Source organism: Argopecten irradians, chromosome 4, assembly GCF_041381155.1.
Source record: "Argopecten irradians isolate NY chromosome 4, Ai_NY, whole genome shotgun sequence".
NCBI lineage: Eukaryota > Metazoa > Mollusca > Bivalvia > Pectinida > Pectinidae > Argopecten > Argopecten irradians.
The window spans coordinates 50,059,292-50,085,867 of NC_091137.1; the positions used below are offsets into that span (position 1 = coordinate 50,059,292).

General features: G+C 35.1%; 1 protein-coding gene across 4 annotated transcripts; it reads right to left on the minus strand.

Moving 5' to 3' along the window:
- Positions 1-1,145: 1,145 nt before the first annotated feature.
- Positions 1,146-26,576, minus strand: LOC138321949 (mucin-2-like). Of its 4 annotated transcripts, XM_069265996.1 has the most exons (14): positions 26,423-26,573; positions 25,356-25,391; positions 24,366-24,498; positions 22,144-22,331; positions 21,676-21,963; positions 20,969-21,107; positions 20,130-20,335; positions 19,314-19,437; positions 18,212-18,423; positions 17,733-17,777; positions 17,490-17,609; positions 5,563-5,925; positions 5,117-5,255; positions 2,267-4,848 (listed from the first exon to the last, which is right to left on the minus strand). In XM_069265996.1, the coding sequence occupies exons 1-14, from the start codon at positions 26,475-26,477 to the stop codon at positions 4,680-4,682; spliced, it is 2,217 nt and encodes a 738-aa protein (XP_069122097.1). In that variant the 5' UTR covers positions 26,478-26,573; the 3' UTR covers positions 2,267-4,679. The 4 variants fall into 4 exon arrangements, with proteins under 4 accessions (XP_069122099.1, XP_069122100.1, XP_069122097.1 ...); XM_069265998.1 differs by lacking the exons at positions 2,267-4,848; positions 5,117-5,255; positions 5,563-5,925 and adding exons at positions 1,146-1,416; positions 1,817-1,952 and having other exon boundaries at positions 26,423-26,558; XM_069265997.1 differs by lacking the exon at positions 17,733-17,777 and having other exon boundaries at positions 26,423-26,576.

The following is a 26,576-nucleotide window of genomic DNA, read 5'->3' on the forward strand; positions in this document are numbered from 1 at the left end:
TAATTGTTCGGATTTTTTGGAATGCTTTTTGACGGATGAATTTTCAGCAAAATTTTTGGCAAAGGCATTAGCTTTTTCGGATTTTTATAATGAGGTGGGAGGATGATGTTGTTTTTCTTTTCCCACTGATTTTACCAATCATTTCCCAAACTTTCTTCGAGGATGTGTTGGAATTCATTTTTGAGATTAACTCTTTCCAAGTACTTTTCTTGTCGGATTTGATTGACCTTCGAGCTTTTTCTCTCCAAATTTTAAAATTGTTAGAGTTTGAGATGGTTGGTGAAGCCAAGTACCGCCTCAGAGCTGCATTTCTACCAGATCTATTGATAAATGAATAATTCCATCGATTGCTTCAAAACTCATCTTTGATTTTTCTTCTTCTCTTTCCCTGTACATAGCCACACCTTCAACAATATCAACATGATCCTCAATATGATGAAGTAGGCCGATTGCTAGGTACATAAAGATGTAGAGATGTATATAGAAAATGAAATAGTTTAAACATACAATTCCATTGATTTTTCAATGATTTATATTTTCAAAATCAATACGCGACGTCGAAATCTCTATTGTGACATCATGATGGTTCCACATATAAATGGGACACACATTTCTAGGAAAAATGACATTTTGGTCATAAAATTTTCTTTCATACTATCAACGGTGTACTCCAAGGTGACACTGCGGATCCCTCACTTTTAAATCGGTAAAATTGAAGGAAGGCATATATTTGTGTTCAGAAAGTCTCTTTGGTCGTTATGTTGTGTTTTGACGTGACAATGTTTAGCGTCTTACTAACAGCTTATTTAGAGACATAATTTTTTGTTCAGAATGTACCGTTAATGAACTCCCTTTTCAATTTGTTTTTGTGATGTGTACTTGCTTGCAGAGTGATCACCGTGGTTATTTTAATGTCTTATTAACAGCGCTGGTTATTAGACACTGTATATGCTGTCAGATTCTGATGATAGAGAAAAGCCGGAGTTTTCAGAGAAAAAACAACATTGACATGCATTTGTTCCCCTACTACCTGGTCTGTAGCACACTCGTGACCCAAATGAAGGAGTCGTAATTGATAATTTTATAGTTTATTATGGTCCCTAAATCAAGAGTGTGTTGGTTCGGCTCCAAGTACTAAAAAAGACTGAGAAGTAAAACACTTTATTGGAAGTCTTGTTTCAGTCCGGAGTGGTTGCCATGGTACCATGACACCTGGTCACGTGACATTAGATATCGTGATATAGCGTCTCTGGTGGTGGGAACTGGGCGCTGTTACAGCCATTAGAAGTACAACAAAAGTCACAGGAAAGGTCCTGACCACTCGGACCACTCCCGGACGCTAGCAGACTCATACATTCCGGGGAGGTAAGCGTCTTCTGTATCCACTTGTTGAAGCATTCCTCTTTCGTCACACAACTAAAATATATTTATAGAAACATTCAAAGACAAGTCACAAACCAATGAATACCACGGTACCAAACCAATGTAATCAAAACGATGTTTAATTTTATAATTTGTTAAAAAGATATGTATGTAAGGGTAGCCCTGAAAAGCGTAAGGCTTATATTCGTGTGTTCATGAACCGTAGGCGATACCCACCATACATGTCATTGACATATCTCTGCCAACTTACAATAGAAATGTGAACAGTATTACGGCGAACGACAGTTTAACGACTAAATTAAATCCGCTCGTAGCTTTGCATTATGGGTAACATGAAAGTAACGGATATCTGTGGCACGTGATATTTTCAATGACCTCGATATTTTCAGTGTTTTTTCCTGATCTATATATATCTTTTGTTCTAATGCCATACCGTCTGGTTTGATTTCTTGAACCATCAGCGCCATCTAGGATTGAGCTCATGCAGAAGTCCTGGCCGAGGGGACAAAATGAGGAAGTGAGGTGGCCATTACAGGAAGTTCCGGAACACGTGACACACGTATGGGATGCTGGGTAAAACAACACAATACCTATACCGAACGGAATGTAATACATGGAATATGAGATGAATATTGTACGTTACTGTAGTGACAAAACATATGTTTCCTGTGATTTTCACACTGCCTATAATTTATAAGTTAGGAAATCTCTTCATACGGCGTTGGTGCTGATGTGTTGCTCTTCTGTCAAAATTAATAATTTTGTAATAACAACAACATAATTATATCTATCCAGTCTTCCATTATATAGTTATACTATTACTTACATTGACAAAACACGTATTCAAGAGTAAAGGTAAATTCAAGAAAGAATAACAAATAAATTAAAGTCACATGTCTATTTTATTACCGGAAACTTAATACAAAAAGCTCAAATATTGTATGTAAATTATAACAGCTTTGGTAAATTACCTTTCTACACTACATTATTCATTTTTAATCACGACTAAAAATAAAGTGATGTGTTCTTACTGAAAGTTTATCTCCTACATATTTCTTTGTTATGACATATAACACAAAATCTTAATAGTCGTATCATAAGTTTATAACCCGTAAATGTGTGAGGTTAAACAACATTTATTGCATCCATCTACAAAGCTGTGAGGTAAATCAATATTGAATAAACGACTTGCGCCGTCCTGATACACTGTCGGGAATCACGTGGTTTGAAGTGGTGGGCCCACGCACAAACAAAATGTCTGCCAAGAGGAAATCCGAAGCGGTAGAGAAGAAACAAAGAGGAAAGTTATCAAACCTAGTACACCTCGCGAGTCAATTCATAGTCTATAGACACCAGGCATCATTGCCAAATCTACCCATGTTCACATGACTGCCAAACTCTACATGGTTTTCGCAAACATTCAAATAATCAGGAGGCCATCCACTCCCTCCCTAACCTCCTTTATACATGTATATGTTGTAGAAAAAGGTAGTGGGAGGGGGTTGCAAATGTGGTTACCATGATTTTTACAGACTTGACAAAAATCAGACCTGCCCGTTTCTTCAATTCCATCCTAGGTACAGCCTGGAATGGATCGTCACGGCCCGGTAACTCCAATGTCATTAGTAATACCGCTTGGAATGACAGTCACTGCCCGGTAACTCCAATGTCATTAGTAATACCGCTTGGAATGACAGTCACTGCCCGGCAACTCCAATGTCATCCTTAATACGGCCTGGATTGACTGTCACTGCCCGCACTGACAATTTCGTCCTAAATACCGTCTGGAATGGAAAGTCGCTGCCCGGCAACTCCAATCTCACCCTAAACACCCGCTGGAGTGGACCGTCACTGCCCGGCAACTCCAATGTCATCCTAAATACCGCATGGAATGGACTTTCACTGCCCGGCACTGCTAATTCCATCCTAAATACTGCATTGGATGGAGCAGAACTGGAATACTTTGATGGCTTATTTCCCATTTTCAGCTAAGATATTGTTGATTTTAACAATTAAAAGAGCCCTAATGCCTACTAGAAGTAGCTAGTCAATTAAAATATTCTACTGACCACCACATCTTCTTGTGCTCTCTTCCCATCGCGGCCGCGAAGCACTGACCTGCAGCCCCTTCTTTCAACGACGTTTGGATCCGCCCGTTATTAATCCCTATTGGAATTCCTCCTCGAGACTCTTTTATATTCGGATGTTTGATAGATGTATGTCGTCGGAAGCCCTACTTGAGCCTTCTAAATTGTATTCTGGAAAATCAAGTTAGATTGACCTACCTTTTGTAGAGGTATATTACTGAAATAATCTGACTGCAGTGGTTCCCATACTGGCACACATCGCTAGCTGAGATTTTTTTCTCTCAATTCGCATAATTATACTTTATTAAGTGAAATGTATTAAAAACAAAGAATCATCTTATTTTATAAAAGATGTCTTGTTCGATCACTACTTTGAGCAGCCATTTTGAAAGTCTCTAGTACGTTTCAGATAATGCATATTACATTCAATGTCATACGGTTTTACAGGTTATGAATGTTATTGAAATAGATTATAGTGATAACGTGACGGCATGAAACTTTCAAAAGTTATTGCCCTTCTACACTACATTATTAATGTTTAATAAACAATCGATTTTTATACATTATAATAGCCTAGGAAGCATGTAACACAAAATTCTAGAAAGACTAGTTGTATGCATGGTCCCTCACTACTTTTTCTCTACGAAGATCAATGCGTGACGCTCGCCACTTTCAAAAACATCAAGAAAAACGAAATTTAACATTTCCCGTTGTCAATATTGTACTTCGTATGAAGTATTATCAATGAACACATACTTATTACATATTTAAGTATAGTTTAACACTGGTTTCTTCTCTTAATGAGTAAAACGTACTGCATGCGTGGGGTTTACTAAACAACACTGCGAGAGAATTCAGTCAGTCAATTTTCAACAACAGCCTCCCGATGGTTTGAATGTTTAGGACAACTGTGCAGATTGGGCGGTCATGTGAACATGGGGAGATTTGGCAATGATGCCTGGTATCTATAGACTATGAATTGACTCGCGAGGTGCACTAGGTTTGATAACTTTCCTCTTTGTTTCTTCTCAACCGCTTCAGATTTCCTTTAGGCAGACATTTTGTTTCTGCGTTGGCCCACAATTTTAAACCACGTGATAACAGTTGTGAAGTTAGGTAATATTGATTGCATCCATCTGATAAGAGTTTTGAAATAAGACAATATATCCATTGTATGGCCCTGATAAGAGTTCATGGGTTAGGCAATATTTATGGTGAATATAAGTTGTATGGAACTGTCCCATTGTTGCACAGTTTAGTATTGCAGCACCATGAGCACTGAAAGTCGGCCAAATACAACTGCCCTGGGTCATAATGTCCACACCGGCTGTCTGTAGGAGACAAGCTCGCTTCGCGACAGCCTGCTTCTGTACGGCAACTGAGAACCAGAAAAAAGGTTATCTTTAATTAAATGTAGCTGATACTGTTAAATATATTTGGTCTTTTTAATGAATGACCTTTAAATGTATTAATTCTATCATACATGTAGTAGATGTTGTTTGTTTATCACATATGTTCATCCTTCCCATTAAAATTCTTTAAAATGACCGTAGCTTTATTGGTTACAGTGAACTTTACGTAATAATGCTACTGTGATACATATCGCCATCACCAAGTTATCAGATATTAGTAAACCGAGTACATACCTTCTAAATACGGAGCGTGTGCCATCATCGTTGTTGTGGACGGTCGTCACACAAAACTGTTGGTCTGCGGTCTGGCATTGGTGGGCTGCGTACCTCGCTTCACAGAGGAAAGGTGGTCCATCACACATGTAACATGCCGCTGTGGATCAGAAATGGGACTCATTCACGTACCACGTGATACTCGATAACGTTAATGCGGGACTAGTATCTCAAGTGGTGATGGGACGTAATTATTTGTTATCTTCCCGCTGAAAATGACGTTAGCGCGGGATTTCATCTTTTGACGTCATTCCAACACTAATAGAAACAATAGTCCCTCTCAAACGTTATCGGGTATCATTTGGTACGTGAATTATTCCCATTACATGACATTTATGGATAGATATGCAATTTATTGTTTTGTCAAATTGATTATTATTCTTGTTTTGGTAGACATGCATACTTACAAGGTCTTGTCGGTTTCGGCGTTGCCACTACATGTGGTTGTTTTGTAATGTGCGGTGCAGCTTTCGAGCTTGAAGATGTTGATGACGAAGTGATTTTTGACGAAATAGTGGTGACACGTGGTGTTGTTGATGACATCATAGTATTAACAGATGTTGTGTGTGACGTCATAATGACCTTACGTGTGGTTGATCGTGTAACTGATTGCGTCATATTGATGGTATTTGCTTTCAATGGCGTAGATGGTGACGTCATGGTGACTGCACTTTCTGTAGTTGGTGACGTCACGGTGACTGCTCTTTCAGTAGGTGGTGACGTCATGGTGGGTGTTCTTGCCGTAGTTGATGTTGCAGTTGCAGTCCGTGCTGTCGATGAAATTACTGATGACGTCATTTTGGTAGAAATACGCGATGAGTAAACTGACGTAAACCCGGAATTAACAACCACATTCCAAGGGGACATAGATAACAAATAATAGGATTGTAATTAAGCATTGATGTCACTATTTCTTAATTTTATCGGGGTATGAAAAAATTCATACGCGGATTCACACAGTTTGCAAACAATTTTTTTTCCATACCCAGATAAAATTAAAAAATAGTGACACCAGAGGGCCTGTATCGCTCACCTGGTTTTTTGTTAGTAATTATCACAAGACTCTGACAATTAGAAAAATAAGCAAAATTGACTCCCAAAGTTTAATTTTGAATCACAACCATACAATGATGCTATTGATACCATACAAATATGCTATCCAATACATAGGTTCAGAGACAAAGTAATTTATATGAAAGTAGTAGCCTAATTGACCTTTTTGACCTCGCATCTATTGCCGTCTAAGGCCCCGGGGGTCAGCCCTATCATTTGTACAATTTCAAATCCCAACCCTATAAGGATGCTACCATTGCATTATAAGTGCTCTTCCATTCTTAGTTGCAGAGAAGAAGTCGTTTATATCCTTTCGACGGCCGGCAGGATTCGAACTTGACTCAATTTTGATAGTAGGTTATTACAAATGCCATCTATGAAAGCAGTTTGCATCTAGATTACGGTTTGATGCCATTTTCACGATGATAACAAACAGCACACACTACAAACAAGTAAAAACAGTCACCGGAAGTCCCCTAAAGGTCACCACGCACGGGTCATGGAAGGCAGAAACCTGCGCGTGGGACTTGTTTTTTTTTTTTTTTTTTTTTGAAATCGGTGCTATTTTCCCCTTCCTTTCCCCTTTCTCTCTATTTTCTCTTACTTTGATATCTCTTCTATCGTTTAAGACCATCTGCATGTCTGTATCTTGATAATTAAGCTCACAACGACAGGTTTCCGGGCACACACTAAAATCCGGGTTTCAGACCTCAATTTTTGACTTATTTGGGCATGTTCAAAGGTGATTTGTGACGTCACTTATGCAATGACCGAATCGATATTGACATGCTATATAGGGATGAACATCTTCTTTTCAAAAAACTAGTATTTAGTTTTCAACGGTCTCAGTGGGGCTCCAGAAGGGTGCATGAAATGGGGCAAATGCATAATTACGCATAAATACGTTACGGCCGTCCAAAGGATATGGAAATAGCTAAATTAACCTCTTTTGACCCCACCCTTCAGGCCCCCGGGGGTCAGCCCCATCATTTGCACAATTTGGAATCCCCACCCTATAAGGATGCTACCATTGCATTATGGGTGCTATACCATGCTTAGTTGCAGAGAAGAAGTCATTTATATGGAAATAGCCAAATTGACCCCTTTTGACCCCGCCCCTCAGGCCCCCGGGGGGTCAGCCCTATCATTTGCACAATTTTGAATCCCCACACTATAAGGAGCAACCATTGTATTATGGGTGCTATACCATGCTTATTTTCAGAGAAGTCGTTTATATGGAAATAGCCAAATTGGCCCCTTTTGACCCCGCCCCTCAGGCCCTCGGGGGGTCAGCCCTATCATTTGCACAATTTTGAATTCCCACCCTATAAGGATGCTACCATTGCATTATGGGTGCTATACCACGCTTAGTTGCAGAGAAGAAGTCGTTTATATGGAGAAGCCAAATTGACCCCTTTTGACCCCGCCACTCAAGCCCCCGGGGGGGTCAGCCCTATCATTTGCACAATTTTGAATTCCCACCCTATAAGGATGCTACCATTGCATTATGGGTGCTATACCATGCTTAGTTTCAGAGAAGAAGTTGTTTATATGGAAATAGCAAAATTGGACCCTTTTGACCCCGCCCCTCAGGCCCCTGGGGGGTCAGCCCCATCATTTGTACAATTTTGAATCCCCACCCTATAACGATACTACCATTGCATTATGAGTGCTATCTCTTGCTTAGTTTCAGAGAAGAAGTCGTTTTTATGGAAATAGCCAAATTGACCCCATTTGACCCCGCCCCTCAGGCCCCCGGGGGGTCATCCCATCCTTTGTACAATTTTGAATCCCCACCCTCATCCCATAAGGATAAGGATGCTACCATTGCATTATGGGTGCTATCCTATGCTTGGTTTCAGAGAAGAAGTCATTTATATGGAAATAGCCAAATTGACCCCTTTTGACCCCGCCCATCAGGCCCCCGGGGGGTCAGCCCCATCATTTGTACAATTTTGAATCCCCACCCTATAACGATACTACCATTGCATTATGAGTGCTATCTCTTGCTTAGTTTCAGAGAAGAAGTTTATATGGAAATAGCCAAATTGACCCCCTTTTGGCCCCGCCCCTCAGGCCCCCGGGGGATCAGCCCCATCATTTGGTACAATTTTGCCAAATTGAACCCTTTTGGCCCGCCCCTCAGGCCCTGGGTGGGGTCAGCCCCTCCATTTGTACAATGTTTTCATAGTTAGTAGCCCTATATGGATGTACCAGCAAATTTTGTTGAAATCCGACAGCGGTTAGGAGAATGAAGTCGGATTGTTGACGGACGGATCGGACTGAGAGACGACGTCGACGGACGACGGTCTGACGGACGCCACGGTATATGCATAATTGTCTTGGACCAGCGTGAGCTAAAATAAGTGACATCAATACTCTTATAGATTAATTTTATACTGTCTTATACTTCTGTATACTTGATAAAAATGAAGTATGTTTCCATTAAAAATTATAGTGGTTTGTTCAAGGGATTCTTTTTTCGAGATCAATATCGCAACTTCTAATTGTCTCTAATTTTGGATCGTCACGATAACGTGCGGGGTTTTCGCTGCCATTCTCGAGATTTTTTTTTCCATCGTGGTTTGCCATAACAAATATTGGGTACCAATCAGAAAGCCAGATTTGGTATCGAAAACAAAGAAAAGAAAATTAATTTTATGTCTCTGCAAACACTATTTACTCTTCTAAGGTGAATTGAATATAGGAGTACTAACTGTACGGCAACTGACAACAACAAGGGGATTGTTGGACAAACACTAATCAGAACTGATAAGGAGACAGTTGGAGGCTCTTCATGGCATAATTTCATCTGGACAGATCTCTCCTGTAATATGTAATTAGAAGTTACCCACGGACCTTTAGTTGTCAATGAGTATGCTCAATAGTCCTCTCTAGACATGTGCTAGATTAAATGTAACAAAGCCGTAATCCAGCCAACAATGGAAATGATCAAGCGGGTAAATCAGTAAGATCGGAGTAAAAGTGGTTTAGCTTTTTTGGTATTATTACAAATCTACAAGGTTCTAAAACTACATGAAAATGTACATCAGAGTGTGTTAGCAATCTCAAAAAACTCGGATAGGATTGAAGTTCGATGAAGTATTCATATAGAAGACATTTGAAAAAAAATGCGTTTGAATATCATTACTATCAAGATCACAACAGTTAAAATTACTAATTGTCATATGCATGGAACTATTGCAGAAACAAGCGGTGTTCCTTTCAGTTCGTCAGGACATGGATACAAGAGGTCTAATCAACCCTAGAAGTATTTGTATGACCTAGCAGTGGACGTTCTCATTAGATGTGTCTGCATATATAATCGTTCTATATTATAAAAGTAACAAAAAAAAAAAATTTTTCAATTTGTTTTACACTGGATCTATAATTAATTTTTGTAAAAATATATCGTTAGAACAAATCAACCCATATTTTTTTATGTTAATTGATACAAAATATATAATAACACTGTTGATGTACTGCTAGGTAAATTTTATTCTAGAAATCAACGATTTGTTATCGTCTAAAATCATTAATGTACACTTTAATATATGGAATTTGAACGGATGAACGGTTTCAATAGATAAGCAGTGGGTTGTGATGAATCATCTGAAACCTTCCTTGGCTACATAATCAATTCTACACTTCCATACTATTGGATTATCTGACCTTGTAGGTAGATATTTTTTTTTGCAAACAATTTAATGACGTAACAACCGATACCTATTTACAAGGGAAGATAACTCTAATATGCAAATATAGAACAAGATGAACGTCAGTGATTGCCGCAAAATTCAGGCTCAGACTTGTGTAACGGTTTGACGACTGTCAGTGGCTTGCCGACCGTAAAATTCTCCTGGCGGTTTTAATGTTGGTGTTACACTGTTAGGTGTCGTGCAACAATAGTGAGACAGGTTCCACTGAATAGACATGGAGCTAATACCGAGACGTAGTCGAGACAGTCGGCTCGGATAAGACTGACTGAAGTAACTCATAGCGAACCGACAGTACTGTCTCTCAGGTGCACACACCTAACAATAGATCAAAAGCAGACTATTTGTTATATTTCGCTAACCTATTTACAATACAAACTGGAGGTTTTTGAACACTGAAAAAATAAAAAATACGATTACACCAACGCGCCATCAAAAAAAGAGTAAGCAATCAAGTGATCTTCAGAAGGTAAAGAAAAAGTAAATGAACAGTTGTTTTATCATATCTTGACTCCTAGAGACGTATTACATCTAAGAAAGAATGGTTTCTGAAATTACGTATAAACTGTTTTAGGATTTTGCATACACCGAGTGCATAAACTAAGGTGGCATCTAAATTAAGAAAAAAATGCAAGTACCGTTTCGACTACACTGGGGTATTTCCCATATTTCGTCGCCCTGTAACTAGTGCTAAAAAAATATAAAAACTTGTGATCAGGCGACACATGAACCGTGATGGAGTCGTTTGTTTGACCTGGTCATTCTCGCAGCACGAGACAAAAAAGGGTTTTTTATTTATTAAAATGACGCTAAAAAGTCTGCTTCTCCACACACGTGGACAGCTGTGAGTACACAAGAACGGAGAATGTAACGCGCCATTGGGTCTCGAGTAGTGGTAACAACTCATGATAACACCAGGTATGGTATCTCAATATTATCTTGAGGATTTTGTTTTTATGTCAGAATGAGCTATATCCATGATCAAAGACGCTTTCAATAGGATTTTAATCGGCATCTTGCCTGCGGTAGATCCCCGTCTTGTATTGGGATCATACAGTAAGCAATGGTGGTTTAAAGGCATAGTTGTGTCATGACAGTTCACTCTAGTGATATAATTATATAAGCACATGCTACCGATTTGATAAACGAAAGGTAACAATGAGTCATAGCTATTTCCAGATCTACGATAAGGTATTCTCGGAATCACCCGAAGAGTTATTATGGACAATTTTGAAGAAAAATTCCACACTCGAAAAATGTAATTAACAGCTTTATAGTGAACAAACATTTGTATTAAATTGATGGGTTTGTAAATATGAAACGGCTGTCACTAAGAAATGCGCTCTTACAGTGTTAGATACATTATAATACATTATCACGTGATAAGATAGTTACATGTACTTACAGTGTTAGATACATTTTAATACATTATCCCGTGATAAGATAGTTACATGTACTTACACTGTTAGATACATTTTAATACATTATCACGTGATAAGATAGTTACATGTACTTACAGTGTTAGATACATTTTAATACATTATCACGTGATAAGATAGTTACATGTACTTACACTGTTAGATACATTATAATACATTATCATCACTGTGATAAGATAGGTACATGTACTTACAGTGATTAGATACATTTCAATACATGTATCACGTGATACAGATAGTAGGTTTACAGTACTAACTTACTGTGTAAGATACATTTTAAGTACCATTATCACGTAATGATAAGATGTTATATGTATACAGTGTATAGATACATTAATACATTACGTGATAAGATAGTTACATGTACTTACAGTGTTAGATACATTTTAATACATTATCACGTGATAAGATAGTTACATGTACTTACAGTGTTAGATACATTATAATACATTATCACGTGATAAGATAGTTACATGTACTTACAGTGTAAGATACATTATAATACATTATCACGTGATAAGATAGTTACCATGTACTTACAGTGTTAGATACATTTAATAATACATTATCACGTGATAAGATAGTTACATGTACATTACAGTGTTAAGATACATTTTAATACATTATCACGTGATAAGATAGTTACATGTACTTACACTGTTAGATACATTTATAATACATTATCACGTGATAAGAATATGATACTTACAGTGTTAGATACAGTATAATTACAGTGTTTAAAGATACATGTACTACATAGATACATTAATACATATCACGTGATAAGATAGTTACATGTACTTACAGTGTTAGATACATTTTAATACATTATCACGTGATAAGATAGTTACATGTACTTACAGTGTTAGATACATATTAATACATTATCACGTGATATAGTTACATGTACTCTACAGTGTTAGATAACATTTTAATACATATCACGTGATAAGATAGTACTTACATTAGATTACATTATAATACATTATCACGTGTGATAGATAGTTACATGTTACTTACAGTGTTAGATACATTATAATACATTATCACGTGATAAGATAGTTACATGTACTTACAGTGTTAGATACATTTTAATACATTATCACGTGATAAGATAGTTACATGTACTTACAGTGTAAGATACATTTTAATACATTATCACGTGATAAGATAGTTACATGTACTTACACTGTTAGATACATTATAATACATTATCACGTGATAAGATAGTTACATGTACTTACACGTTAGATACATTGTAATAATACATTATCACGTGATAAGATAGTTACATGTACTTACAGTGTTAGATACATTTTAATACATTATCACGTGATAAGATAGTTACATGTACTTACACTGTGTTAGATACATTTTTACATTATACGTGATTATCACGTGATTATCAGATAGATAGTTACATGTACTTACACTGTTAGATACATTTTAATACATTATCACGTGATAAGATAGTTACATGTACTTACAGTGTTAGATACATTTATAATACATTATCACGTGATAAGATAGTTACATGTACTTACACTGTTAGATACATTTTAATACATTATCACGTGATAAGATAGTTACATGTACTTACACTGTTAGATACATTTTAATACATTATCACGTGATAAGATAGTTACATGTACTTACAGTGTTAGATACATTATAATACATTATCACGTGATAAGATAGTTACATGTACTTACACAGTGTTAGATACATTTTAATACATTATCACGTGAGATAAGATAGTACTTACATGTACTTACAGTGTTAGATACATTTTAATACATTATCACGTGATAATTAGTTACATGTACTTACACTGTTAGATACATTTTAATACATTATCACGTGATAAGATAGTTACATGTACTTACAGTGTTAGATACATTATAATACATTATCACGTGATAAGATAGTTACATGTTACTTACACTGTTAGATACATTATAATACATTATCACGTGATAAGATATTTACATGTACATTACAGTGTTAGATACATTTAATACATTATCACGTGATAAGATAGTTACATGTACTTACAGTGTTAGATACATTATAATACATTATCACGTGATAAGATAGTTACATGTACTTACAGTGTTAGATACATTATAATACATTATCACGTGATAAGATAGTTACATGTACTTACAGTGTTAGATACATTATAATACATTATCACGTGATAAGATAGTTACATGTACTTACAGTGTTAGATACATTATAATACATTATCACGTGATAAGATAGTTACATGTACTTACAGTGTTAGATACATTATAATACATTATCACGTGATAAGATAGTTACATGTACTTACAGTGTTAGATACATTATAATACATTATCACGTGATAAGATAGTTACATGTACTTACAGTGTTAGATACATTATAATACATTATCACGTGATAAGATAGTTACATGTACTTACAGTGTTAGATACATTATAATACATTATCACGTGATAAGATAGTTACATGTACTTACAGTGTTAGATACATTATAATACATTATCACGTGATAAGATAGTTACATGTACTTACAGTGTTAGATACATTATAATACATTATCACGTGATAAGATAGTTACATGTACTTACAGTGTTAGATACATTATATACATTATCAGTGATAAGATTACATGTACTTACACGTGATAGATACATTATATACATTACATGTACTTACATGTCTTACAGTGTTAGATACATTATAATACATTATCACGTGATAAGATAGTTACATGTACTTACACTGTTAGATACATTATAATACATTATCACGTGATAAGATAGTTACATGTACTTACACTGTTAGATACATTTATAATACATTATCACGTGATAAGATAGTTACATGTACTTACAGTGTTAGATACATTATAATACATTATCACGTGATAAGATAGTTACATGTACTTACACTGTTAGATACATTATAATACATTATCACGTGATAAGATAGTTACATGTACTTACAGCGTTAGATACATTATAATACATTATCACGTGATAAGATAGTTACATGTACTTACACTGTTAGATACATTTTAATACATTATCACGTGATAAGATAGTTACATGTACTTACATGTTAGATACATTATAATACATTATCACGTGATAAGATAGTTACATGTACTTACAGTGTAAGATACATTATAATACATTATCACGTGATAAGATAGTTACATGTACTTACAGTGTTAGATACATTATAATACATTATCACGTGATAAGATAGTTACATGTACTTACAGTGTTAGATACATTATAATACATTATCACGTGATAAGATAGTTACATGTACTTACAGTGTTAGATACATTTATAATACATTATCACGTGATAAGATAGTTACATGTACTTACACTGTTAGATACATTATAATACATTATCACGTGATAAGATAGTTACATGTACTTACAGTGTTAGATACATTATAATACATTATCACGTGATAAGATAGTTACATGTACTTACACTGTTAGATACATTATAATACATTATCACGTGATAAGATAGTTACATGTACTTACAGTGTTAGATACATTATAATACATTATCACGTGATAAGATAGTTACATGTACTTACAGTGTAAGATACATTATAATACATTATCACGTGATAAGATAGTTACATGTACTTACAGTGTTAGATACATTTTAATACATTATCACGTGATAAGATAGTTACATGTACTTACAGTGTTAGATACATTATAATACATTATCACGTGATAAGATAGTTACATGTACTTACAGTGTTAGATACATTATAATACATTATCACGTGATAAGATAGTTACATGTACTTACAGTGTTAGATACATTATAATACATTATCACGTGATAAGATAGTTACATGTACTTACAGTGTTAGATACATTTTAATACATTATCACGTGATAAGATAGTACATTACATGTACTTACACTGTTAGATACATTATAATACATTATCACGTGATAAGATAGTTACATGTACTTACACTGTTAGATACATTTATAATACATTATCACGTGATAAGATAGTTACATGTACTTACAGTGTTAGATACATTATAATACATTATCACGTGATAAGATAGTTACATGTACTTACATGTTAGATACATTATAATACATTATCACGTGATAAGATAGTTACATGTACTTACACTGTTAGATACATTATAATACATTATCACGTGATAAGATAGTTACATGTACTTACATGTTAGATACATTATATACATTATCACGTGATAAGATAGTTACATGTACTTACAGTGTTAGATACATTATAATACATTATCACGTGATAAGATAGTTACATGTACTTACAGTGTTAGATACATTATAATACATTATCACGTGATAAGATAGTTACATGTACTTACACTGTTAGATACATTATAATACATTATCACGTGATAAGATAGTTACATGTACTTACAGTGTTAGATACATTATAATACATTATCACGTGATAAGATAGTTACATGTACTTACACTGTTAGATACATTATAATACATTATCACGTGATAAGATAGTTACATGTACTTACAGTGTTAGATACATTATAATACATTATCACGTGATAAGATAGTTACATGTACTTACAGTGTTAGATACATTTTAATACATTATCACGTGATAAGATAGTTACATGTACTTACACTGTTAGATACATTTTAATACATTATCACGTGATAAGATAGTTACATGTACTTACAGTGTTAGATACATTATAATACATTATCACGTGATAAGATAGTTACATGTACTTACAGTGTTAGATACATTTTAATACATTATCACGTGATAAGATAGTTACATGTACTTACAGTGTTAGATACATTATAATACATTATCACGTGATAAGATAGTTACATGTACTTACAGTGTTAGATACATTTTAATACATTATCACGTGATAAGATAGTTACATGTACTTACACTGTTAGATACATTTAATACATTATCACGTGATAAGATAGTTACATGTACTTACAGTGTTAGATACATTTTAATACATTATCACGTGATAAGATAGTTACATGTACTTACAGTGTTAGATACATTTTAATACATTATCACGTGATAAGATAGTTACATGTACTTACACTGTTAGATACATTTTAATACATTATCACGTGATAAGATAGTTACATGTACTTACAGTGTTAGATACATTATAATACATTATCACGTGATAAGATAGTTACATGTACTTAAGTGTTAGATACATTTATAATACATTATCACGTGATAAGATATTACATGTACTTACACTGTTAGATACATTATAATACATTATCACGTGATAAGATAGTTACATGTACTTACATGTTAGATACATAATTATAATACATTATCACGTGATAAGATAGTTACATGTACTTACACTGTTAGATACATTATAATACATTATCACGTGTATAAGATAGTTACATGTACTTACAGTGTTAGATACATTATAATACATTATCACGTGATAAGATAGTTACATGTACTTACAGTGTAAGATACATTATATACATTATCACGTGATAAGATAGTTACATGTACTTACAGTGTTAAGATACATTATAATACATTATCACGTGATAAGATAGTTACATGTACTTACAGTGTAAGATACATATTTTAATACATTATCACGTGATAAGATAGTTACATGTACTTACAGTGTTAGATACATTATAATACATTATCACGTGATAAGATAGTTACATGTACTTACAGTGTTAGATACATTATAATACATTATCACGTGATAAGATAGTTACATGTACTTACAGTGTTAGATACATTATAATACATTATCACGTGATAAGATAGTTACATGTACTTACAGTGTTAGATACATTATAATACATTATCACGTGATAAGATAGTTACATGTACTTACAGTGTTAGATACATTATAATACATTATCACGTGATAAGATAGTTACATGTACTTACAGTGTTAGATACATTATAATACATTATCACGTGATAAGATAGTTACATGTACTTACAGTGTTAGATACATTATAATACATTATCACGTGATAAGATAGTTACATGTACTTACAGTGTAAGATACATTATAATACATCATTACCTAGTGATAGTTACTTACAGTGTGGCTTGGTTGTAGTAGGGGTGGAGGAGGGAAGTGATGACGAAGGCGTTGTCGCCATCTTTGTAGAAGTGGGCACGTGAGTTGTAGTCATGGCAACCGATGACGTTTGGGACGGAGCTGCAAATATTGTTAAGATACGCAGGTTTTAATGTCAACCAGAATTCAAATTCATCAAAAGTTTCTCCGATCAAGTGGTTTGAATAAAGATAAGCGTCCATACATGTGATCCTGTTTACCTACCTGATGGAGAATGGCTCGGGGTAGGAGACGTGCCGGCAGTAGTACCTGAAGCCAATGGAATACAACAACAGGCAAAACAACTTTGAACAGTACTGTAATTTGGTTGCTATTTATATACAGTAAAACCTCATTAAGTCAAATGCGACAGAACCGTGGTAACAGTCTTAGTTATCCGAGTGAAAAGTTTACAACATAAAACTTCCAATTATTAAACAGAATATTCCAGTTACAAAATGTATACAATTGGGAATTCGATGCAGTTCGGACCGTAATAGGTTTTATTTGAACGCGAGCCTTTAACACATACAGTGTTATCGCTTTTGTTGTTAATTATGCCAATAAACAAAATTATTAAATAATGGGAGACGACTGAAACCAAGACCTATAAAGGGGCATTTATTAAAATCTCAAACCCATAAATTTGACAGCTCAGTGATTTTAAATTGTACTTTTCCAATGTACATAGTTAACCTGCATACCTGGTGCCGCCGTTGTTTCTATCTTGAACTGGTAGATTTCGTCGGGGCGATGTTTCATATTACATGGACCACTATCGTCTGATAGGCAGCAGATATCACAGACGAGGTTCTCACCGGAACTGGTAAAGTTGGACAAGTCACCTGTAGCACATGCGTAAGTTTTTCGGCTCTTGTTCCACCATTCACCGATACATATCGTTTTTGAAGCACACCTTTGTAAGGAAAAGTGGATTATTAATAAGAAAGCAGTATATGGTAATTACTGTTAATATACAGAACAGTAATTGTGTCTAAAATTAAAATGATCAATGTGGAACGCTGTATCACAGTCAAATCACGCTTTTTATCGCATGACGATAGCACTACTCCGTGTAATAAATGTATATAAACCTATAATATAACCTAGTTGAAGTTGTATTATTTTTTTCATTTTAATCAGAGAGCTATCTTAAAGGGACAATTCAGTGAGGCTAATTCATTACATAACCACGAAGCAAAATATGACATAAATGTATTGTTCTACATTCCTTATGAAACATATGACAGGGAAAAGTGACAAATTCCACAGTATTGTTAAGTATTTTGAGTAATACCATTGAAATTCCAAATTGTTGATCAATACGATTAAGCAGGTACAACAAATGCAATACATAACCACTGAGGAGTTTTTATGAAATCATTTTTAGACAAGAACATTCATCTAACAATGTTAATACAACTGTAAGAGCGATTTGAGTAGTTCTAGACACAAAATTCTTTACTACACAGGCAAGGGTCATGGATCGGCATACAAGACTATGTGTAATGGCAATTGAACATTTCACATACTTTTTCACAACAGTGGGTTTTTCTGGCATATCACAGTAAAACCAACTAATCTAATTTCCATTAGAACTGATTTGTTACTAAAATATGTGCAAGTTTTAATGTACTCTTAGACTGAATTGTCCCTTTAAGTCCATGTTTTTATCAATCTAATTAAAATAAGACTTGTAATTCTCCTCCATTACGTTGCTCTACGATACGCTTCAATAAAATTAAATTATATTCAATATGTTTATATATATATTTCAAATATGACGAGGAAGGATAAGTAGTGAACCTTTTGTTGACGTCTACGATGGTGCCTTGCTCATAGTAGATTTCGTTGAGACAGTAAGGCTTGTCAGAACTGCAGTTGGACTTGTAATAGCCCGCATACTTATCGCCAACGATACATGTAATATCTGTAAAACACAACAGTTTTATTGAATAAAACCCGAAATAGTTATAATCTCACGAAAACTTGAAATACTACATTGGGATTGATTTAAATATGGAAGATACTCGTGTGTTCTCGGGTTTCTGGGCTGTATGATACTAAACTCCATCACAGATGTACAAATCCACATACTGTAAATAGACTTATTTAGTAGTAGTTTTATTTTTGCGCTTTTCGCGTTGTCTTTGAAGTTAGAATTTATTTTGAATTAAAACATAGTTTATTGTTAAATAAAAAGATTGGACACGAGTTATATTTACTCATTCAGTATTTGAAATGTTAATCATGTACAGCACACAATTTGGGGGTATTTCCAATATAGAACTACGACATTGCAGCAATTGATATCCGCGCTAATAATCAGAATCTATTTTTTTCGAATTTGTGCTAAACTTCGACTCCACTACAATAAGTACGTTCAACCAGACCCCAATTTCTCGAAACAAACTTTTTCCAAAACTGACTTAAGTCATACATTTTCATGTAAGTTACATAAAGAGAAAAACTTCAGTTTTGACTAAAGTCTGCACTTTTGTTTCGAGAAATCGGAGCCAGGTATAATTAACCGACTTTAGATTGGTAAGCCTTTGGGTGTCTCAGAAGACCTAGTACACACACACCCTCACACCCAGCCTACCTGTGATTTTTGTAGTTTACCTTTAGTGTTGGCAGGCTTGTCATAGCTGATGAGGTTGTTGAGGTGTATGTCTGGAACATTACAGGACAGTTTACCAGGCTCGGTCTTACAGCAGTAATGACATACATTCCTGGTGATGTTTACACCCAAACTAACATTACGACACACTGGGTCATTTTGTTGTCCTATCCAGTACGACCAGTAACATCGCGTGTCCGTCTCGCACCTACAACAGATTAAAACAGCCTGACGATGGTAAACATATAGTGTATATTGTACATCACTGCCAGCCCAGGACTCGGCCGCCAGTGATATACAGGTGTTAAGGTGGTGATGATACTACCATCTACAACAACGAATCACAAAATCTACAGTGGATCAGAAGCTGTAACAGAGTCACCAAACAACACACCCAACCCGGTCACATTATACTGACAATGGGCAAACAAGTCGTCCCGCACCCTTTATGCTAAGCGCTAATCAGCAGCAGGAACTACCACTATTATAGACTTTGGTGTGTATCGACCAGAGGACAGAACCCAGAGCCTTCCTCAGAGAGGCGAACGCTCAACTCAAGACCAAAAGTGAGTTAGGAGAAAGTAAGGTAGGCAGAAAAAAGGTAAGATCCAAAATTTATTCGCCTTTTACGATCATGCAATAAGGACAGCAAGCACAGGACCAGTAACAAAGTCAAAGTGTAAACCCGTTGAGCTTTAATAACTATCATTTGCAAATATTGAATGAAGTATATAAAAATTATGCATGCTCAAAGCTAAATCAATAGGTAAAAACGGTATAATAAAACCCTAGAGGACCAAATAGTCCACCAACATTATCACCCCGTCTACCATATACTCACGTTTTCTCGACACTTCTTGATCCGTTCTCACTAAACATAATCGTGTTCATACAGAGAGGTTTAGACGCTGGGCAGTACTGCTCCTGATCAAGGTAGCAGTTCGCGGAGCCGCTCTTACTGCATATCTGGCATTTACTGCCTGAAACACGTCAATCATTTAATTTCTCCCGAGTATGAAGGAAATTAAGAAATAATGACATCAATGCATATAATTAATTTTCCAGACTTGATAAAATAAAATACATTAACACGTACGATTCTATTGAATTATTGGAAATTGGATAATTTTTCCCAATCCATACGCAACGTCAATATTTCTTTTGTAACGTCAGGAAAACGTCGAGTTTTCGTGCCATTTTCGGATTTTTAACAAAAGAATTATTCTTCATAGTGGTATGAAAAAGAATCAGCGAAATACAAAGACAGATTTTGTATGAAAACAAAGAAAAATCAATTATATCATTATGAATAGAAGAATATAGCTCCTGATTTAACATGAAAGCCAATGTCTCTTTAACTTCTATATTAGTTTAGCTAAACGTACTTGCATGTATACGACACTGCCATAACCAGGGTTTAATGGAACCTTCTTTGAAACATGTTACTCCATAATAGTATTTAGATGTTTGACTTTATTCATTACTCATCATCATTGTATCAGATATATAATACAAAACATTTATATTCATACCACTATCTATACATACCTCGTGGAATCGCTGATGCTGATGTGGTCTTAGCGACATTTGGCGTCGTAGTCGGTGTTGTAGTAGTTGTTGTTGGTGTCGTAGTTGTCGGTGTCGTAGTTGTCGGTGTTGTAGTTGTAGGTGTTGTAGTTATAGGTCTTGTAGTTGTAGGTGTCGTAGTTGTAGGTCTTGTAGTTGTAGGTGTCGTAGTTGTAGGTCTTGTAGTTGTAGGTGTCGTAGTTGTAGGTCTTGTAGTTGTAGGTCTTGTAGTTGTTGGTGTTGGTGCAGCCGTCACTGCGCCCGGTTGACCTAGATAAAAAAAAATTTTAGTCAAATAACTAATATGTCGAATCAAGATCATAGGAATGTACCCACTACATTAGTATCATTACAGACGAGAACATTTGATGTAGAAATAAATTCGAGATTTCCAAAATCATTACATACTTGATATTGGTATGGTATCGGTACCTATGTCTAATCCTTTACCTCCAAACACAATGTCGGCGATGCTGACCGGAAAGATCTCATTGCAGCGCTGGTGTTCTGGCCGACAAGTATAGGAGACACAGCAATCGTAACAGACCGTACCGGCGGGTGGGTGTGGACCTCGGCATGCTGGATTACTGACACTGCTCAGTGCTATATTGGCACGACAGTCTGCTTCACTGGCGAACCTAGTGGTCACATCATCAGCACACGTTAAGACATCTAGTATTTAAATTACCATAAAAACCGCAAATTGTTTATATCAAGCACATTATACCATGTCTTTTCTATGCATGCAACAGATGAATAAAAGTGTTTGTTATATTCATTTTCATTTACTCTAATAATTTTTTCACAACATCAAGCATAATTTTTGCATGTCTCCGATTGCAGTGTCTTCTGTCCGGTTTACAAAAATTAATAGAGACAGGATAATCAGAACCCGAGAGGTAAGATTCTTAAGTTATCAAACACGAGGCTTTGTCGATTAAAAATCTTATACCAAGGGTTGAGCTCCCCGTGTCTCACGCCAAAATGATTCGTTTTCTTCAACCCTATGTGACCATGTGCAAAGATATCATGTAGCTTGTCTTTACTCTAGGGTGAGATAGAAAAATCTCACACCGGTAAAATTGCGTATATTCCTTCCGAGATAACACAAAAAAATTCACAATTATGATAGAAACAGTTTATGTATGTGTGTGTACTTTTGTGGTGGGGGCTAAAACCATGTAGCCGCCCCGAGCCCGAGCTTTGGTTATTTTCATTTTTCTCCTCCAAAATAGTGTCATAGAGAAATTTGAGATGTTCTTTGTTGTTATATAATTGTATATTTTACCTATAGATGTGTTGATCAGTTTAAATCTACCCTAAGGCATTGTGGTCTTATTTTTGTGGAGTGACCACCAATTACATATAGTATTCACATGTCAAAGTGTTTATAATCTTCTTGAGGCAATGGTGTCATTGATAAGCTTAAATAGATATATTTTATATCAAACTGTCGATATATTGTCAAGTCGTTTAATTGTGATAATATCTTTTTGCTATTAATCTTGATTACATCCGGGTATACCTATTGGACAATGGTCATTTTATTATAATAACCCATGCCTGATTTATGAAATCAGTTGGATTTCCAACCTTCAAAGCGGTCACTACGGATACATATTGGATTACCAGATAGTGAACTGTGTGTGAACATTATTCAAATAGTGGACTTTTAATATGTTGGATCGCCATCTACGGACAAATAATTCAGTATCTACGTTGGATTACCAATACGAGTGAACTTTCATTTTATTTCTATGTAATGTGCCACATATGCCACATATGTTTGATATATGAGAAAGAAATACAATACAAGAGAAAAGCAAATTCCACTTGAATTCTTCGTTTTGTGTCCTGCAATATATACTCATTACCAACGAACTGAACTTGAAAACAACACACATTTTCTTTATTAAAATAGCACGTATTAAAACAATTTTTGGCACAAAGAATCTTTGAGGTATTTGTTATCTATACACATAATTTACTAAATTAGCGATTGCAAAACCGCCACAGTTGAATAAAATGACAAAACTGACTATTTATCGTAAAATGTCACGCTCCATTGCGGGCTACATGGTTTAGCCCCTTGAAAAGTGATAAAGGTCGATTTATGAAATTCAAATTAATTTCATGAAATATAACTTACATAGAAAGATAAAACATAACACAAAGAAATGTTGTGTCAAAAATCGTTTTAATTTGTGCTGTCGTTGTGAAGAAAAACGAAAATAACCGAAGCTCGGGCTCGGGTTTTAAAGCTCGGGCTCGGGCGGGCTACATGGTTTAGCCCCCACCTACTTTTGTAGTGATCGTACTGCTATTAAGGCGGATCCTCGTCGCTTGTATGTGTTAGACAGACGATTTCGTTACTGCGGAAATGTCAGTGACTTTTTCAAGGTCTAGATGAAAAGATATCGTTAAAATGTTAAATATATACGTTAAATGTGGAACGTGAATGCCACGGATTGATGATAAATGCAATTTCCCAAAGGTTAAATTGTTTAATCACGTATTGTTTCCGCTACCCGATTCTGTTTTACTATTTGAATTTATCTATATTTTCTGTATGACACATGCCAACCATTAACCAGACATTTTGGCTGCGATATGATGTCGAGACCTTTTTACGGACTACAATGTACTAGTAAATGTCACAATGTTGAACTTACCCTTTCTGAACTGTTACCTGGCCGCCTAAACCGAACGTGGATTTTCTAAAGCAGTAGGGTTTTGTAAATGAAAAACCGTCGGTTCCACAAACCTCGCCGACTTGGCTTGTTGTACAGTTTCCGCATAAACTAACTGTAATTAACCAAATTAAATAGTCCTATAATAACAAATGAGTATATAAGTACTATTAAAAAATCAAAAAGTCCAAAGATAAATCTCAAACTTCCTGTTATGACAGACGTTGGGGACAGCATTGGATCAGTTTTAATTGTATCTTTGAAATGAGTCAATACCAATCCCACTGACCATTCTGGAGTGTCCATCCTTTATCCCGATACTAAAACAAATACCGTGTCTGTTACATCCTTCTGGATCTAAACGTCATTAATAAATAGCAATCAATCATTTACCTTCTTGGATTAAAGTAAGGATATGACTCAAAATGAAATACATAGCACTATTCTCCTTTTGAGCAAGTCAGTGAGTCTACCGACACTAGTGAACAGCTCTCAGTCAGTGAGTATCTGAAATAGCTGGTTTATTCTTCTAGAAACCTAAAACTGGTATAGCTGTGTCATCCGTTATGTACGGTGGCTGGGAGCGGACATGAAATAAATAAAATAATTGCGTGGGAACGAAATATTATTACGTGGGAACGAAATATTATTGCGACATTGCGTTCGAACGAAATATTATTACGTGGGAACGTGAGAAATTGTTCAAACTTCGTACAAAGAAAGCAAACCTAAGCAATAATAATAACTTGGCATAGAATAGAAAATGTAGTTGACGGCAGGGGACGTGTGTTACTTGTAACACTTACTGTAAGCTCGTTTAATAATAGGTTTCCAATCATATCATTTCATTACCGTTGAAATCTAGTGACAAAAATCAAAACTTCACGAATAAGAATGAATGAATGGAAGAAACGTGACAGGTATATATATTATATGTGATTACAACCGAGAATGAGATAGAATAATACTTACATTTGGGCTGTGGACAGCTCTGATTTGAATATCTTACTGAAATAATAAAATTATCAAATCAACCATAACATACGCAAACGTTTTTATAAACAATTCCATAGAAAAGAGAAATAAACAAGAAGCATTGGAAAAATATGTTTAAATTAAAATGTTACATTCTATTTTGGAGAAGCTTTTGTTTGCAAATTTTAATTAAATTACGAGGATAGTAAGCGTAGTTAAGAAGAGTCGGTCTCAAATTCCCAAATATTTAGATCCTATTAGTAATCGGGAACATTTTATTGTAGGTGTTTAACGCCTGTATGGGTGCTATCGAGTTGACCTAGTTTATAAGTATACATTTAAATACACAAATATTATACCAATGGCAAAATGTAAACCTGTTTAAGCTATGATAAACATATAGATAAAAAATTTAATGGAATATACCTAGCGTATATATATTACCGTAAAAACAATGGCGTATGAATATAAGTTCGTGCTTCGATAAGATATTTCATCTAAATAAACCTATTATAGTGGAACCCAAGTGTATCGAATTCCTCATGGAATGGAAATTCTCCTTAAAGTATCCAATTTTCAATATAACCAAGAAGAATGACAATGAATATGTGTAAACAGGAATTGCAATTAATTTCAAATTAAGCAGTATTTCAATATAACCAATTTCAAATTTGGGTTGCACTGTATTTTTGTATGTTTACAGTTTATATGTAGATGATTTTGCGTTGTTTCACAATCAAAGGCGTGATTTTCTAGTTGTATAGGGGTCTAATATACTGATCCTTAGTCGGCACATAATCAAGTTAGCCAGTCCTAATGGGAGAAGTTAACAGTTTAATGTTTAAAACAAAGTTACCTCGTCGAACGTTGACATATTCCAAACGAACAATACAGACTTGTTATTAATGTTAACTGAAAAAAAAAATTATTTGATATAAAATATAATTACTGTATAATAAATGTATAAAGGTTCCTTACTTTAAAGGTTTTCCTTAACTAGAGAAATGTTCGTGAAACTGGTGACGAGCAAACTTTCCTGAAGTAACCATGATTTAGATACTAACCTGTTAACACCAGAACTATTACACTGACAACAGAAACTCGTATTGTCCTCGCCATGTTGCTCGCTAGCTACGTCGTCACTGTATTGTTGTTTCAGGCGTCGGGTAGTTCCATCCTTTATCTATAAGATTAGCTTTAAGGGCACAGTGGTGTAAA

What these genes read in the sequence shown, in the direction of transcription:
- LOC138321949 (XM_069265996.1), bottom strand. Translation starts at nt 26,477, where the DNA reads ATGGCGAGGACAATACGAGTTTCTGTTGTCAGTGTAATAGTTCTGGTG. An exon ending in TCAAGAAGTGTCGAGAAAAC is followed by an intron (nt 20,336 to 20,968) that starts GTGAGTATATGG and finishes AATCTGTTGTAG; the next exon opens with GTGCGAGACGGACACGCGAT. An exon ending in AGAAACAACGGCGGCACCAG is followed by an intron (nt 17,778 to 18,211) that starts GTATGCAGGTTA and finishes CATTGGCTTCAG; the next exon opens with GTACTACTGCCGGCACGTCT.